The sequence below is a fragment of the Trichechus manatus genome, unplaced genomic scaffold (genome assembly GCF_000243295.1).
Source record: "Trichechus manatus latirostris isolate Lorelei unplaced genomic scaffold, TriManLat1.0 scaffold00040, whole genome shotgun sequence".
In the NCBI taxonomy this organism is placed as follows: Eukaryota; Metazoa; Chordata; class Mammalia; order Sirenia; family Trichechidae; genus Trichechus; species Trichechus manatus.
In genome coordinates, this window is record NW_004443976.1 from 933,141 (window position 1) to 951,480 (window position 18,340).

Genomic DNA, 18,340 nt, shown 5'->3' on the forward strand with positions numbered 1-18,340 from the left:
AGAAAAGTCACACTGATTAAGGATAAGGTTGCAGAGATAACTATTGTTAATTGCTGTCAATAAGTTGTACACTTGTAAAAAGCTGAACTGGCAAAAGTTGTGTGATAGATATAGTTACAACAATAACAACAAAGAAAAAAACAGTAGCTGCTGAGGCTGCTTATGTACAACCAAACACCGCATGGGATTTGGTTCCCTGGTTTGGAGGTTTAGGGTCATGGTTTCATGGGACATTCCAGTTAATCGAACTAATAACGTGTGTAGTGCTTCTGTTCTAGCTCCTAGTTCGTTGCGTACTGCCTAGGGTCCTGAAAGCTTGTAAGTTGCCATCCAAGGAACAACAATTGGTCTCTATTCTCCTGGAGCAACAGAGGAAGAAGGAGAGTCAGGAAAAGTAGGGGGATATGGAATGTGTGACTGATTGCCTCCACGAACAACTGCATCCTCTGCCATAAGACCAGAAGAACTGGATGGTGATCGGCTACCATTACTGAACATTTTTATCAAAGATTCTACAGAAAAATCCTGATCAAAAGGGGAACAATGCAAAACACAATTTCAAATTCTCATGGATTCCAGACTTTCTGGAGCCACAAAGGTTGGATGAACCCCTGAAACTACTGCCCTAAGATCATCTCAAAACCTTAAACCAAAACTATCCCCTGAAGTCTTCTTAAAACCTAGCAATAGTTTAGCTTAACTAGTAAAGAATGTCTGCCTTGAGCACTGTACTCTTTTAAGATCTATCTATGTGGGATCAAACTGACAACAGAAACTGCAAAGATTATAAAGGAACCTTAGGGGGCACTGAGTTTATGTTAATAGCGGAGGAAAAACTCAAGAGAAGGAGGATGAGAATGGTTGCACAGCTTAAAGAACATAATCAATGTCACGGAATTGCACATGTAGACACTGTTAACCTGGTGTATGTTTTGCTATGTATACTCTCAACAACTAAAATAATAAAAAAAAAAAAAAAAAAAAAAAAAAGGGAGAAAGCTCCCCCAGGTGATTTGAACATCACTGAAGTTTGGGAACCGCTCTTAATCTGACTCCATAATGCCAGGTTTTATCTGTTACCTGAATACCCTTCTATAAATGTATGAGATCACATTAAATCTATATTCTCTATTTTCTACAATATCCATTAAAATACCAAAACAGGGCCAAGTTTTTGTAGAAATAGTTCAAATTGTAAGTAAATGCCAAATTTTTTTTGCAAATTTATGTAAGCTTCTATCAGAGAAAAAAATTAAATTTAAATTACTTGTCCTTAAAGATCTCCTTCTCATGGTCAGTCCAAACATTCATAAACTGCCTATCTTTATAGACCTTCATTGGGTCCTCCATAAGTCCATTCATGTTAATGAATTTGACCCGTCTTTGTTCTGCGTCAAACATCATAGGTGGGATTACAGAGAGCTGCCGCATTTGTTTCTCGTTATTCTGTAAAAAAGAAATGGAATTTACTTACAATAAAATTTAAACAAGGCCATAAGCCAACTGTCTTAATATACACTTAAAAAAAAAACAAACTCATATGTAGTTTAATGATAATAGCAGTAATACATATCACAGCATCTAACCTATGGTAACTGCTCATATACCTAGTAAATATTCACTGAACAAATTATAGAGGCAGAGTACACATTTTTTTTTTTAAATCCACTACTCCCATTTTCTAATTCTTGAGTTTCCAATTTAAATGAGGCTGATAACTTAGATAACGGAATTTTAGACCTAGAAGACACAAAGTCGTGAAGCTCACTGAGGTAGTGAGCTTATGAAACATTTAATATAGTTGCATCTAAAAAATAATTTTAACATAATGTTAAAATAATTTTAGTATCATTTAGAACAAATCTTAATATCATTTTAGAGAACAATTACAGAAAAATTAGCAAACAAGCATCACAATCTTAAGAGAATTGATTTTAAATTAACTAAACAAAACTCCCTTATTAAACACTTCTTGAAAATTTTATAGTCTTTCCATTTAGAAGACTGTCATCCTTAGAATTTAAGCTGGTTTCAACTTGTTACATCTATATGTTTCATTTTTTTTCCTAATGTTTAACTTAGAAAGTTTGTAAGTATAAACTTCCATGAAAAAACTTTTACCAAAATTACAAGTATCTATCCAAATAAATGATTAAGAGCTTGGCTGCTAACCAAAAAGGTCAGCAGTTCAAATCCACCAGCCACTCCTTGGAAACGCTATGGGGCAGTTCTACTCTGTCCTATAGGGTTGCTATGAGTCAGAATCGACTCGACGCCACCTAACAACAACAACCCAAATACAAGGCAAGGTCTTTTCCTAAAAGTTTTCCTCAGAAAAGTAGACACTGCCTTAGATTCAAATCCTTACAAAGTCTCTAATTTTATGGGGTATTCTCAATCAGTTTGAACACCAAGGTATGGTATGGAGCAGACATGTTAGCCTAGAACCACCTCAACTGATAATAGTTTGGGATTCCCCTAATGGAATCAGTCAAAGAGCAACTAAAGAAATTTAATAGAGATTTAGTCATCACTGTAGAGATTATGGCCACAAATTCCAATGACTGGACGTCATTTAAGTCAGTATTTTAGAGGCGATTTTAAAAGCAATCTAGAATAAGCAATTATGTTTTAAAGATCTTGAATATGCTACTACAAGATAAATAAAAAATCTACCTGGCCCAATGTTATACAGTATTTTTATGGACCTTACATACTTGTAGTTTGAAATAAAATTTCAGTGACAGCAACATAAATGGATCCCCAAAGAACTGTGTCTCAACCAACCTGACAGCAGTGAAGCTAACATGCTCTGCGACGCTTGAATATAACTGCCCTACTGAAGTGTGATTTTAAAATATGTCTGTGTGATTGAATATTATAACTGCCCCTAAAACGTTATATATTCCAATGGGTGAATCTTCTCTTTGGGAAAGGAGGATTATCAGAAGTGAGAAAAGGAGGAAAAAAACACCTGCAAAAATGTCTACTCTGGTACAACAATCTGAGACGCAATGTGGTGCAAGAACTCTTAGATAGTGTTTATAGTTTTCTAGCTCCTCCTAGGCTAGTGTGGCTAGAATTATGAAATATGATAAATTCCAAGATCATCAGATATATTCAATCATAAACGCAGAACAGGTTACCATAATCAAACAGCAATAGGATCTTACCACAAATATCAATGCAAACACAGACAAGTGGTGGAATATAAAGACAGACTGACAAAGAGGCTATTTCCTCATCCTAGAGGATAGCTCACAGAAAAAGTGTTTTTTAAAAAAATAATCTAGACGAATATTATACAACCAATGTACAGGTGTTAGTTATAAATCTTTATCACCCTTACTAGCAATTAAATTTCATGAGACCAAGCAACTTAATGGTCTCAATGCCTAGAACAAAGGTTGGCACCTAGTAGAGAGGCTATAAATATTTGTTGAAAGAATGAACGTGAATGAACAAAGATACAAAAAGAAACACACAGTTGTAGAGTCAGATTGCCTGGGTTGAATATCTGGCTCCCTTATTTATTAGTCTGTAACCTTGGGCAAATTATTTAACCTCCCTCTGTGCCTTAGTTTCTTCATTCGTAAAATGAAAACAATTACAACATCAACTTCACAGAGTTTTTTGTATAAATTAAATAAGATAACACATATAAAGTACTCATCAGAATAAGCAATTTTAAGCAGCAACTACCCCCGAATCATCATTCCCTCTCCTCAAAGGAGCAAACATGCAACCAATCTCCCAAAACTAAAAGCAACAATAGCCACAGAGAGAGAACAACTGGGCGGGTTAAGTAGTAGTAAAAGGGTTGAGGGGGTGGAGACAGAGGGGACTCATGACCTAGCTTTTAACTTTTAAATTACGTAAGAAGTCCATAAGCAGGAATCTTCCTTATCTAAATTAATTCTAAATCAGTCAAAATTTTAGATTAAATTTATCCTCCTCCACTTAATTTTGCAAGTGAAGTATTAACTATAACTCCTCAAAACTTTATTTATTTGCATTTAACATTTATTTTGAAATATATAGCAACGTAATAATTAGCTTCGGTCATTATTTAAGGGAGCTGCCACTTTCAAATAAGCGAGACCCTCAGAATTTAGAGATGAGGCTTTTAAAAAACAACATGTTATAAAATCAAAACTAGCAAAGCTCAATAGACAGTACGTGGCTTTTGGATCAGCTTTCAGAGGTAGTTTGAACACGGCTAAGACAAAATGCTAGGGACTAAAATTCATACCTAGTTAGCATTTATTTATTAACATATTATTAAACACTAGGCATTGAGAATTCAAGATGACACTCTAGCAGATGCATAAATAATTACTTTAAGCAGAAAAATACGCACATAATAGAAGTAAACGCAAAACGAGACTAACTATATGTTGATCAGTTCTATTTGGGGGAAGTGAGTAGGAAAGCTTCTGTAACAGTGAAAACACTGCAGTTGGAACCTGATGAAATACTCCTCAAATGTATACCTTGTCTCTAGTAATTAATTCTGTTTCATAACTTCATTAATTCTATTCTTGATACAGGCAAGGAAATGCCTAAGTAACAAACAGAGCAATCCTCCTACTCACTAGGAAAGTGTATCTCCCCCTTAAAAATTAGTAAAATGGCATTGTGGTACATAAATCAATTTCTTTGTATTTAGTTTTAATCCCCATATGTTCATTCACTTGTCCCTTTCAGATGACTCTGATACCTAAATATCTCCAGTTCATAGTTCTGTCCTAGGCTCACCTAACTCCTAGAGAAGCACCCTTCGGAGATCCCACCAGCACCTCAGGTCCACAACTGAACAACACGCCGCATGCAAAACACATGCTCCTTCCCCCCAGCTTAGGAAAGGGTACTACCAGCTCAGTTCTCGAACACAGAAACCAGGGAGTCACCTTTCACTCCTCTTCCTCCTCACTCCCACATTCAATCCATCCATCTTGTCCTCTCCATTCTACCTTCTAGGAATCTATACAGCCCTATCACTGTTATTTGACTCAGGGCCTTATTTTTGTTATAACAGTCTCTTTACCTCTTTCGTGGCCTCCTGATGCCAAAACCATCTTTGTTAAATGCCAATATGATCATACCACTGCCTTGTTTAAAACCCTTCAATGGTTTGGAATAGTCCAAGTTCCCAGCCAAGAATCTGCATTTCCACCCCAGATATACTGAATCAGAATCTACATTTTAACAAGATCCCCAGGTGATTCTTCCTGGGAACTTGTAAGAAATGCAAATTCTCAGCAGGGGGGAGGAACCTGACCATGCCAGTTCCAAGCCCTGGTCCAAACTCCAGTACCTAATGTTCCTTCATTTACATACACATCAGCCCTTAGCTCCTTGGGTAAGAGGTTAAAATGCCTGAATAATTAATGAATTAACTTGACTTAAATCAAATAATTTTCTTACCTCCTGCTCAGAGAGCCCATCAATAATTTCAGAGATCTCATGCTCACTCCTAGCAATGGTGGCTGAAAGACCAGCTCCCCTCTGCCCAACCCTAAATAGGAGGGAGAAATTATAAATATATTTAATGACCTTTTATAAATAAGACATATCAGTAAAATTAACTATACTTTTCTGGATGGGACTTTTTTTAACCAACTGAAAGTCAGGGAAGAAACCTAAAATTCTACTGAGTACCTACTTTAAATAATAAGCTTGAGTCACCTATTAAATTAATAATGATTTCAATGCTGAGATCAAGATTTAAAGGTTACATGCCCAAATTCAAACAGTAAATCTATTTATGGAAAACCACAGTTATTGATTCCATTTCAGTTTCAAACAGCAGTCTTTTGTCTGCCTTCCAGAAAATAGGAGAGCCGATTTAGAAAAACATATCGGACATTTTAAAAAGGAAGGAAAAAAATACAACCATACTATCTCACAAAAACTTAACTGTGATGAAAGATGCTTATATGACTCTTATATGAAACAGCAAAGAAAACACTAGAGCTTTTAAAACCTTTGCAAAATATCTGTTCCCTAAAGTAAAAACAAATCAGAAACTCTCTCTCCATATCAAAGAATTTCTTAATCAATGACCAATACTGTTTATTATGTTGACAATGAACTAAGAGATATTCAGGTCTATTTTTATTACTGTCATTTCCAAAGGGATAGATATTTTCAAAAACTAAAGAATGATTTCAGAAACATTCACTTAGATTTAGATTCAACACCATGCTAAAACAAAAAAATTAATCTTAAATCCACTTAGATACAATCTTTAAAGGCTGATAATCAAGTTTACAATCAAAATAAAAATTCTTTATGAGCTTTCTTAATGATTAGATCCCGGTAGCAATACTTAGTGAAAGAACAAAAGTATAATTTGAAGAAAAATATTGTAGCCACATCAAACTACTTACCGCTGAAATCTCTCCTGCTGTTCTCTTTGTTTTCTAATTTCTGGAAATTGCTTTTCATAGTACTCCCTTGTTTTGCTTTCTTTAGCTTTCCGTCGAGGATTATTTTCTATTCTGTCCACTTTTTTCTCCCATGCCTCCATGAGCTGATCATAACGTTGGCAGATTTTTTGTTCCTATTAAATACCCGTAGCAAATTAATAATAATTAAAATAAACTAAACTTTGTGATTCTGACAAACCTAAAACTTTACGACAAGTGCTGCTACTTAAGGCTAAGTCAGAAGTACACTTGGCCTATGACTCAACTGTGAATAAAAGATGTCCTTGAGCTGAAAGAGAGAGGAAGGGAGCGCTGCATAACATCAACATGTAGAACATGTTTTGACTGGATTTTTGCTCTAATGTTAAGACTACAAATTAATAAACTAATGATAAGCTATTACTAGAAGCTGACCAGGTTTAATTATTTTTCTAGTAACAATGTATGTCTTCATTGTAAAAAAAAAAAAAAAAAAAACTGACAAACTGAATATATAAACATATAAATAGTTCATAATCTCAATTGTCCAAAGGTAACCACTAATAACATTTTGCTGTTATCCTTCCAATCTGTCAGAGAAAATACTCACACACACTGTTAACTGTTCCTCTGTTGTTGGTGATTATGATTGCTTATAGTATTTTTTGCTATTATACATATGCTTTATTAATAAACATGTTTGACAGTATGGAAAACGCAGAAATTGGATGTACTTTGGAGCCTGGGTGGCACAGTGGTTAAAAACTCAGCTGCTAACCAAAAGGTCAGAAGTTCAAATCCACCAGCCGCTCCTTGGAAACCCTGTAGGGCAGTTCTACTCTGTCCTATATGGTCGCTATGAGTCGGAATTGACTCTACAGCAACAGATTTTTTAATGGATTATCATAAAAAGAAATCCAGTGAACTACATGAAATCAAGAATTAACGCTTTTAGAGAAATGAGTGAAGTATGATCCGTATTTTAAACACAGAAAAATCCTTCATTATGGGCACAGAACTTGGTATATGCCTGATGTCACAAAGAGAGAAAGCTGTGGAACAACTCATAACAAACTGTTAACACTGGTCACTTCAGGACAATGGCACTGCAGAAGACAGTATCTGCTTTTTCTCTATTTACTTTTTGTATTGTTGAGCTAGTTATGAAAAGCATTTATGACTTATTTTTAAAAGAGCTTTTAAAGAAAAAAATACTAATGCTTTAAAAAGATTCTCCCTTCTCTGTTCCTCAGTGCTTTTCAATGTCCTCTTCATCATACTCCCTATCCCCTCCTTTCCCCCACTTACTAACCATTCTTTCCAGCTCTTACATGTCCTGTCTTTTCTATAAAACAAAAAACCAGACCCCTTGCTGTCATCGAGGCGATTCTGTCTCACAGCGACCCTACAGGACTGAGTAGAACTGTTCTATAGGGTTTCCAAGGCTGTAATCTTTATGGAAGCGGACTACCACATCTTTCTCCCACATAACGGCTCGTTGAGTTCAAACTGCTGACCTTTCAGTTAGCAGCCAAGTGTTTAACCACTGCACTACCAGGGTTCCTTTGTCTTTTGTATACTTCATCTTTTCTCTATTTCTACCACCTCCGTAGTCCAGGCCAACATCACCCCTCACCTAGATTAAAGTAACAGCCCCCTAAACGTCTCCCATGCATTCTTAATGTTGTGGACAAATGCAAACTCTTAAAATACAAACCTGAGCAAACAAGGGAAAATACTTCCCCAGTTTAAAAACTTAGATCCTGTGCCCTCAGGATCTAACCCAAAGGTGACCTCCAGGGCTGTGTACACCTGGCCCTAGCTCCCGTCACCAGCCTCATTTCTCGCCACACTTCCAGCCATCTTTGAACCTGCCATGCCCCATCTGCCTCCCAGACCTTCACTTAAACTGCTCCCTCTGCTTGTTTACGTTTCCACAGAGTATTGATTTTCCTGTGAAGGCTCTCTTCATGTCCTGTTTGCATTAGGGGTCCCTCTTAACATGCTCCCAGTCATCTGTATACCCTTTACCACAGTATTACCACAATGCTGCCATTGCTTGCTGACTTGTGGGCCCCCAGTTAAATCTTAGGCTTCCTAAGAATTAGTACCACGCCCTGACAGGGAACACAATAGAAATTCCCTGACGGAGCAGGAGATAAGTGGGGTACAGAACTCAAATTCTAGTAAAAAAAAAACAGACTTAATGGTCTGACTGAGACTGGAGGGACCTGGGAAGACATGGCCCCCAGACTCTCTGTTAGCCCAAAACTGAAACCATTCCCGAGGCCAACTCTTCAGACAAAGATTAGACTGGACTATGGGACATAAAATGATACTCGTGAAGAGTGTGCTTCTTAGCTCAAGTAGATACATGAGACTAAACAGGCAGCTCCTGTCCAGAGGTGAGATGAGAAGGCAGAGAGGGTCAAGAGCTGGTTGAATGGACACGGGAAAATCCGGGGTGAAAGGAGGAGTGTGCTGTCACAGTATAGCGAGAGCAACTAGGGTCACATAACAATGTGTGTATAAACTTTTGTATGAGAAACTGACTTGAATTGTAAACTTTCACTTGAAGCACAATTGGAAAAAAAAAAAAAAAGAATTAGTACCATATGGCTATCTTGCTCACCTCTGTAGAATGATACATAGGACAGAATACATAGCCAATAAATACTCAGTAAACAAATCAATGAACATGTAAACTTTATAATTAAATAAATTAAATATTCTCTGAAGTACAAAAACAAAGTCTACTCTCCTGTGTTTGAACCACCAGATAGCAAACGTAGCCATTACCATAATTACAACAGTTACTGAATAGAAAAAAATACATAAGCTAATTTCTTACATGATATTTGCATGTTCTTGGCAAAAAACTTCAAAACCAGTAATTTAAGTTGGTATCTGAAGGACTAGACTCGCAAGTTAGAACATCAGAAGTTTTACACCAAATACAAGTTGCTGACTCTTGCGCTTTACAATTCATTAAACTGTTAAGTCATTCATGAAATATAAGGTAGGAAGTCCATTTTTGATGCAAATTTAAAGAGCATAATTTGTTTACTAAACACCTAAATTCAAATGAACCAACAGTTTGTCTGCAGCAAAGTTAGTATTATATATATATGAAAATAAGAATACTGGCATTATAGTTTCTATACCTTCATTTACATGAAGATTACAATCACAAAACTTTTAGACTGTAAGTCATATGATAAAATATGAAGAACTATCTGAATTTGAAAAAGCTGACCCCTATCTGACCCAACTTCCAATAAGAAAGAACAGTAAAGTCTAGTCAGCATGACCATAACTTACCCACATTTGTTGGAGGGTTAAGAGACTAAATACAAATCATTTTATGTATCTTTAATATTTTTTTTAACTACTCACCATTTTCTTTATTTTGGCTAGATGGAAATGTTATACATAGATGACCAATGAAATTAATTTGATAATGATATTACATGTGAATTACGATATCAAAATGTTGCCGCAATTAGATTTATATTTGTCACAGCTATAGTTTTTTTACTAGTTATTTACAACATCTACAGTGACTTTTTAAATCAGCATTTTTTTCTCAAATATAATCAAGAACCATTCTTATTTATAATGGGAAAGTGGATGCCTAAGTGAGCATGAATGGGAAAGCTGTACAAATTTCAGTTAACAAGGATAGGACCTCACCCTTTGTTTTCTTGCATGATTTCTTCTTTTAAAAAATAAAATGAGTTTTTTCCTCATCACCTGGTTTCTAGAAGAGAAAAATATGGTTGCATGACATTAAGGAAAAGCACAATTTAAACATGCATTACTTGTTTTTTTCCAGAGACACTGGGAAACAAGCAAAGATCACTTAAGAATTTACGATGTAATCGAGGTTAATCCTAATTTTTCACCCTGCAAAGTAAGACTTTTGTAATAATCAGAACTGACTAAAATTCCCCCTACTCTACAGCAAAAGGCTTTATACAAATAGTTCATTTTCAATTATTGTATCCAATTACAAGGCAAATATTATTTCCAAATTATAATTACACAGTTACTGATTTTTCCTAAGAATTCTTGTGATACAAACATCTTTGTATGCTCTTGAAGGAGGGGAGGTAGAAGAGAAGGAACCACTTTTAAAGTTACCTCCCTACCTCAGGCAAAGTGCTGACCTCCCTTCTATGAGGGGAATGTATACCCTCATATTTAGAGCGGTGACTTCTGCTTTAAACAGAAGATTTTCTTCAGTCATAGAAATGACACAATCTACTCTAAGAAGTAATAGAGGGCAATGTGACAAGACAGGAAGACTCCTCTTACACCTTAATATAACAGTTTCACTTTTTAAATCTGAAATACTGTGACCTTCAAAAACAATGACATGCAGGTTCAAATATAGATATTTATACCCCACCTACTTCCAGAAAGGATTTCAAGCTGATTATTCAAATATAAATACAAAGCCAAGGCAAGTAGAAGTAATTTTTTGGATTATCTGCCACTCTGGACTAATAGTGACACTGGCTCCACTCAAATAAGCATGGACAATCAGGAGCTGGCTGGCTATATGAAAAAGTAGCCAAGAGATGAAAAGAATTATTCAAAGTTACATTTGCTATTTCATACAAAGCAAATGATGGTGATGAAAGAATAGCTAGTGAATGATTCATACAGATGCATGCAGCTGAGTAAATGGTATTTCAAAAGGTGATGTACAATGGGAGTGTTATATGTTCATTTTCTCCAATCGCAATTATGTGCTACTCAAAGCAAATAACAATCAATAAATACAATTTTAAATCTTTCCTAAGAATTTAAATGAGAAAGTCAGCCACAGTGTACTGAGCATTGCAGTAGGCAACGTAGATAACATGAAATAAATCACAGACAGAGCTGTTCTCCAGCTTATACTGAGGAAAAGGGACAGAACACAAACATAACTGAAACTTTGTTAAAAAGAAAAAAAAAATAAATGTAGCCAACATGATTTTAACTGCTATTTTCCTTTTAAAAAAAAGTTAAAACAGCAAAACTGTTCCAAAATAAGGTAAATTTTATGAGTTTTGCCTAATCTACTTCTAAGGGTTGCCAAGACCATTGTAGTAGCATTTCACAGAAAATTTCATTAAGTATATGACTTTTATTACAAACTTACTTAACAAAAGTTAAAATTATTCAAATTTCAATGTCTTTCATGCACACTACCATGCAAATTTTATCTGCCACCAGTTCTGCAAAGTAGTCAACTATTGCACATATTCTCAGTAAGAAATTTTAAAAAGGAAAATAGTAATGTGCTCATTAGTAATTGTACTAATAAATGTTTTGGTATACTTAATAAAACACAAAGTAGAAATATCACATTTTTGTCACAAACTAAGACTAGATCACCTAAAATGCTCTTAAAGTATGATAATTAAAAAAAGAAAACAAAACAAAAAATACCTATCTAGCCTCCTCTCTTACTTCAAATCAGATCAAGAAATTAGGTTTTCTTTTCACTTATTTTCTTATTCCAAAATCTGCATCCATAAAGGCCTGGTACTAGGATGAGCAAGGCTAAGCAAACTACATTCTGGAGCCGCCTCCTCACCCATGTGAGGTAACTGAGCACTTCCAAGGCACCAGGACATTAAATGGCAGAAGGGTCTACAAATACCGTCGTTAGCAAGAGTCATAGAAGGGATTTCCCTAGAATAGATTTTGAATAATGATAAAATGATCCGTGGCACTTCTACTTTGCAATGGCAGATGTGGCTTGGTGGGGGACGGTGTCATCACTAGTCTTAAATGAAAAAGCTTCATTATCTTACTTCATCATGCGCCTTGCAGGTACTCCACTGAAAAAAAGACAAAACAGGAGGCAAAAAATTCAAGCCTCAAGGTAAGCCATTTCAATGTTAAGTATCTACCTTTTTTACTAGCAGATTATAAAACCAGCTAGTTTTATGCAATAATTTATTTCATTTTTTGGCCTCGGAAACTCAAAGCTCCCAACCCCCAAGAAGCCAGAGGAAGATAACATATAGTAAAATGACAACAAATTACACAAATCTAAAACATACCTATACTATATTATAATAATATGTCAGTGGATAACATAAAAATGATCTCTTTATAGAATATATGGTCTTTAACTGAGGAACTCCAAAGATGATAAATACTTACGTCTTGATGTTCTCATGGTACACCTTGGTATCTGATGGCTGGTTATAGAGTGGCTATAAAATAAAATCAAATATTTATGTATAAAATGTTGTCTATATGTCTATGAGAAACAATTATATTTTAATGTAAGCCGAGGTACAGTACTATTAGGTATGCACAATAGCATGCCTTCCCCAAACCTCCAGACTTCTGCACTCCCTCTGCTCAGCCCATCTCCTAAGTATGCTACTCCTATCCATTGTATCCCATGATAAATATATTTATTCAGATTTTTAATTTCAAGGAAAAGGAAGATTAAACACTTTCATCATCCTAATAACTCTTCTATTTGCAATGATTAAACAGCGTCTTAGGCAAAAACATGCTCAGATTGATGCTTCTACAAAGGTAACATGTCCACATAGTATTATTTTAAATTTTATCACAAACTTGCTGCCCAGACACATCCCTCTCAACCCTAAATAAATGGACCACATTCCATCCTACCACAAGAAAAAAATTACTACAAAAAAAGCACTGGAAATGAAAAGAGAAATTTCTTACTTACCAGTTCAACTTTTGGGCCAAGACCTTCAAAAATTTTATGAGCTTCTTCTGCTTTTTTCTAGAGATAAAGACATTGTTGTAGTGTATAATTAAAAACTACATTACCTAAGTGCAAAATCACCAACTATTTAAAAATGTATTCTTATTTACAAATATTCTTCTTTTATGACAGGCTGAAATACTAAGTGCAAAATCACCAACTATTTAAAAATGTATTCTTATTTACAAATATTCTTCTTTTATGACAGGCTGAAATACTGTCTGATTTTAATTTCATAGCCCTCCTCACCAAATCAAAGTCTAACATTTGTATTGAAGACAACACTAAAAGAATTGGTTAAATTTTTAATTGCAAACAGACAGTAAGCACCTGGGAAGAAAATGATATGGGGAGACAGAGCTCCATTATTAGAAATGAAATCCACAAACATTCTAAGTACTTTAATTCATAGTGTCTTTAATGAAAACTAAATAAAATACCATAAGTAGCCCATTTTACTGTGTTAGGCAAAGTGATCTCTTTAAGGAGAAGCTTATAATGATCTCATTTTCTAGTTACAAAAAAACCTCAGTAATACCAAACAATAGAGGAAACAACTAGTTCGAATTACTCAAAAGTGTTCAGTATTAAATAATCATATAATTTTTTAAATGTCATTTTCAAAAATAATCTAAAGTGCTATTTACCAGAAACCTCCTTTAATGGACAAGTGAAATATAACAAAACACAATACTAAAAATGTATTTAAACTGGAATTATGTAACTAGCAAAATGTGTCAGTTCTCCTCCAATCTCTCTCTGGCCTCCAACATACCCCCACCACTAACCAGGGCTCAGTGCCTGCTGCAGAGACTCCCACCTCAGCCACTCATGGCGTGGGAATCTCTTCAGGACTTCTGATGTGACAGACTTCCTATCCTCAAATGGGAATGGATATTCATCAGTATTCCCCAAATATAAAGAGGTTCACATAAATAAACATTGTCCTTTTCATCCAATGTATCAATCACAATCAATCAGCGAAATATTTATTTAGCATCCATTATGTGAAAAGAACCATGTAAACTACTGTAGAAGACTCAAAATACCATAATATCAAATACCAAGAAACTTAAAACGTGAAAATAAGACTAAACATTCAAAAAATTCAAATACAAACTTACGAAAAATAAATAAATTTACTTAGCAAATCCTATTTATATAGATAGTTGTAAAGCAGGATTTGCAACGTTGGTACTATTAACATTTTAGGCCAGATACTTCTTTGTCGTGAGGAGCTGTCCTGTGCATTATAGGATATTTAACAGTATTCCTGACCTCTATCCATTAGAGGCCAGTAAAAAACCTCCCCACTCCCCAGTTACAACAAGCAAAAAAAGTCTACAGTTGAAAAGAACTATTAAGGTAACTATTAATCTCAAGAAGCCAGAATGAAATTACCACAAACATCAAATTTATTAGCATTAGGTAAGACACAAGTAACATCATCACAGACGATAAATTTGAAAATATCTAGCATATTCTTTCTCTAGACCATAAACAGGAAATCATCCCAACATCCACCAGTTTTAAAATCTACTTTTTGTAAAGCCATGCTATGTATAGGGTCACTATGAGTCGAGATGAACTCGACAGCACATACCAACACATTAGGGTCTATGCCCAGAACAGGACAGGCTAAGCACAACAGCGCACAAATAACATCAAGTGAGACAAGGGGGTAAAGTCACATCACAGCAAATATTTACTAGTATCCTACTGTGAAAAGGCTTTTTTTTTTTCAGGGCTGATTTTAAAGGCTGGTATTTTAAATGTTTGCAGGCTCCAAAATTTAAGTTTTGCAAAATTTTATTAAATATGTCTTCAGGTTGCTTAACCGCTAAGAACAGATTAACCTACTAACAGTTTGGCAGAAAAACATTTCAGTTTAAAAGCCTCCCATTTTCAGATTATAATTTCTACTCAAGTCTATAGATAGACGTAATTAATCCCTCAAACATATGTTGAATATGTTCTATGTGCTAGGCACTTGGTAGACTAAGAAACAATAAAATAATCCTTCTGTAGAAGGGAAATCCTGGTGGCGTAGTGGTTAAGAGCTATGGCTGCTAACCAAAAGGTCAGCAGTTCGAGTCCACCAGGCGTTCCTTAGAGCAGTTCTACTCTGTCCTATAGGGTCGCTACGAGTTGGAATTGACTTGATGGCAATGGGTTTCCTGTAGGAGGACAAGGGGTCTTGAAAGGCTTCATAGAAAAAATGATACTTGAGAGGAGCTTGAAGTCTGAGTACGCTGGAGAGATAAGAAGACACTGGCATACCTGAGAGTAGGGGCACCACCAGGAGGTAAACATACTTTTTAAAACAAGCTTCATTTGGAACATTCAAAGTCTATTCTGGTAGGATATCATAAAGAAAAAAGTATCGGGCAGGGGCTAGACAGGTAGGCATGTAAAGGCTGATAAAAAGTTTGGAAGTTAGGACTTTCGTGGGAAGTCATCGAAAGATTTGGAGAATTATATGATGGAACTCAAATATGAAGGATGGATTACAGAAAAAGACTGAAGGAAGGAGACCCAATGACTGTCTAGAAGATAAGGGCTCAGATTAAGGTAACGGCAAAGAGGGAAAGAGGAACTGACCGGACCAAAATTTAGGAGGTACGACTGATGGCTTTTGTTGATTAACTCAATGAATGGAGTGGCAAAGAGAGAGATAAAGATAATTCCGAGGACACAGGCCTTGTAATTAGAGGTTGTTGACATATAACTGTACCTCTACTCTCAACCTCTTTCTTTCTTCTAGTGTCACATTCTCTTGCCAACCATCCAGTCAAAATATAAACAGGATTTTTATTTTTTTTGTAATTTTTGTATAATTTTATTTTTGGTACAGCAAAACCTGCTCCCATTCCACAGTTTCTAGAAATAATGATCAGTGACATTGGTTACATTCTTTACATTTTGTCAACATTCTTATTATTTCTGTTCTAGTTGTTTCACTTCCACGTACTTAATGTCCCTGCCTCCCAACTTTCTCATCTGTGCTTTAAAATAACTGTTGACCTTTTGGTCTTATATAGATAATTTTTTAAAAAACAAACACAATACTCAAGAGTGACAATCTTTAATCTTTGGGCTAGACATTTACTTAGTTTAAAGGTGACTTCAGGTGACAGTTTCAACTCAAGGTTTGAAGAGCAACTCAGGACAATAGTCAGGGACTCCTCCAGCTTCGATAGGTCCAGTAACTCTGGATTCTTTAAGAATTTGAAGTTCTGTTCCACCTTTTTCTTCCTGTTTATTGGGATTCATCTATTGTGTTCCTTATCAGAACATTCAGTAGTGGTAGTTGGGGACCAACCAATTTTTCTGGTCTTGAAGTGGAGAAGCTTTACTTTGCTTAGCTTTTATTTTCTTTAAAGCTTGGTGTTGCCAATTTGATAATTCCATTGAACAAGTATTGGATTTTTCTAGCCAACTGCGTAACTTCAATACCACCCACTCCACCAATGAAAATTTTACTTCTAACATCCCTTACGCTGATTAACAAAGAATTCAGTAATAATATTTGAAGTGCCAAGTAACCACTTCTAAAGTGCTGATCCCTAATTAGGGTATTTCAAATGTGAACTAACCACCCTTGGAATGTGGATGCCTGATTAGGATACTTCAAATGCCTTGTAACTATTCCTAGGTTTTTTTTTTTTTTTAAATTGTTGTAGTCTAAATGAAGTTTACATTTCAAGTTCGTCTCCCATACAAAATTTTATACATACATTGTCATGTGACCGTAACTGCTCACCCCATTCTGCGACAGCACACTCCTCCTTTCCGTCCCTGATTCCCCATGTCCAATCAACCAGCTCCTAACCCTCTCAGCCTTCCCATCTCACCTCTGGACAGAAGCTGCCCCTTTGGTCTCTTGTATCTGCTTGAGCTAAGAGGCACGCTCCTCACGAGTATCACTTTATGTCCCACAGTCCAGTCCAATCCGGGTCTGAAGAGTTGGCCTCGGAAATTTTTTTAGTTCTGGGCTGATAGAGAATCCAGAGACCATCCTTTCCGGGGTTCCTCCAGTCTCAGTCAGAACATTAAGTCTGGTCTTCTTACTAGAATTTGAGTTCTGCACCCCACCTTTCTCCTGCTGCATCAGGGACTCTCTGTTGTGTTCCCTGTCAGGGCAGTCATTGGTGGTAGCCTGGCACCATCTAGTTCTTCTGGTCTCAGGCTGATGAAGTCTCTGGTTTATGTGGTCCTTTCTGTCTCTTGGGCTAATACTTTCCTTGTGTTTTTGGTATTCTTCATTCTCCTTTACTCCAGGTGGTTGGGACCAATTGATGCATCTTAGATGGCCGCTTGCAAGCTTTTAAGACCCCAGACGCCACTCACCAAAGCAGGATGCAGAACATTTTCTTAATAAGCTTTGTTATGCCAATTGACCTAGATGTCCCCTGAAAGCATGATCCCCAGACCCCCACCCCTGCTACTCTGTCCCTCAAAGTGTTTGATTGTATTCAGGAAACTTCTTAGCTTTGGTTTAGTCCAGTTGTGCTGACTTCGCCTGTAATGTGTGCTGTGCTTTCCTTCGCCTAAGATGATTCTTACCTACTATCTATAAAAGGATATTTTTTAAAACTTTTTTGCTACACTGTACACAACCACTTTTCTATATGTATTATTATTATTATGAAATAAGACCTTTTATAAATATTTTTGGAACCTACAACTGGGCACTGTGATAAAAAATCAGACTGTTAAAAATAGTCCAGGAAAATAGTCTGTTTACAGACCTACAAAAATCTTAGTCTGAATTTTAAACCTGATGCAAATCAATTTTTCTCTCAGGAAGCTAACTTTAAAATTAAGTCACTTGTGTGCAGTTTTCTTCCTGCTACTAACCTAAAGAAGGATGTCTTGTACATAATAATGGCCACTAACTCTTAAGCTACATTTGCTTAATTTCACGAAAAGCCTAGCCTGCTGCCAAACAAGGAGTAAGGGAGGGAGATCCTCAGCCCACCCCTGTTGTGTCCAACAAATAAGGGCATTCATTAAGAAAAGCAAAAGAAGCACGAAGGCCTTACACAAGGCAGCACAGTGTGGCAGAAAAGCATGTGTTCTAAGGCCAGCCATGTTTACTCGCTTCAGAAACCGCTTCTACAATTCTATGGCTGCACAAGAACAACCACATCAATGAACAGTAGTTAAGTAAAAGATC

At 36.0% G+C, this 18,340-nt stretch overlaps 1 protein-coding gene across 10 annotated transcripts in view; it reads right to left on the reverse strand.

Moving 5' to 3' along the window:
* The window catches only part of NCOR1 (nuclear receptor corepressor 1), a 208,729-nt gene that overhangs the window by 119,739 nt on the left and 70,650 nt on the right, over window positions 1–18,340 (reverse strand). For 6 of the 10 annotated variants that reach the window (XM_023731051.1, XM_023731048.1, XM_023731050.1 and 3 more), the window contains 7 exons: window positions 13,123–13,179; window positions 12,576–12,628; window positions 12,221–12,247; window positions 10,104–10,170; window positions 6,393–6,565; window positions 5,428–5,518; window positions 1,268–1,446 (listed from right to left, as the gene is read on the reverse strand). In XM_023731051.1, coding sequence (XP_023586819.1) covers window positions 1,268–1,446; window positions 5,428–5,518; window positions 6,393–6,565; window positions 10,104–10,170; window positions 12,221–12,247; window positions 12,576–12,628; window positions 13,123–13,179 — 647 coding nt within the window. The remainder of the gene's footprint in view (window positions 1–1,267; window positions 1,447–5,427; window positions 5,519–6,392; window positions 6,566–10,103; window positions 10,171–12,220; window positions 12,248–12,575; window positions 12,629–13,122; window positions 13,180–18,340) is intronic. The other 4 variants (XM_023731053.1, XM_023731052.1, XM_023731058.1 and 1 more) reach the window with 1 other exon arrangement.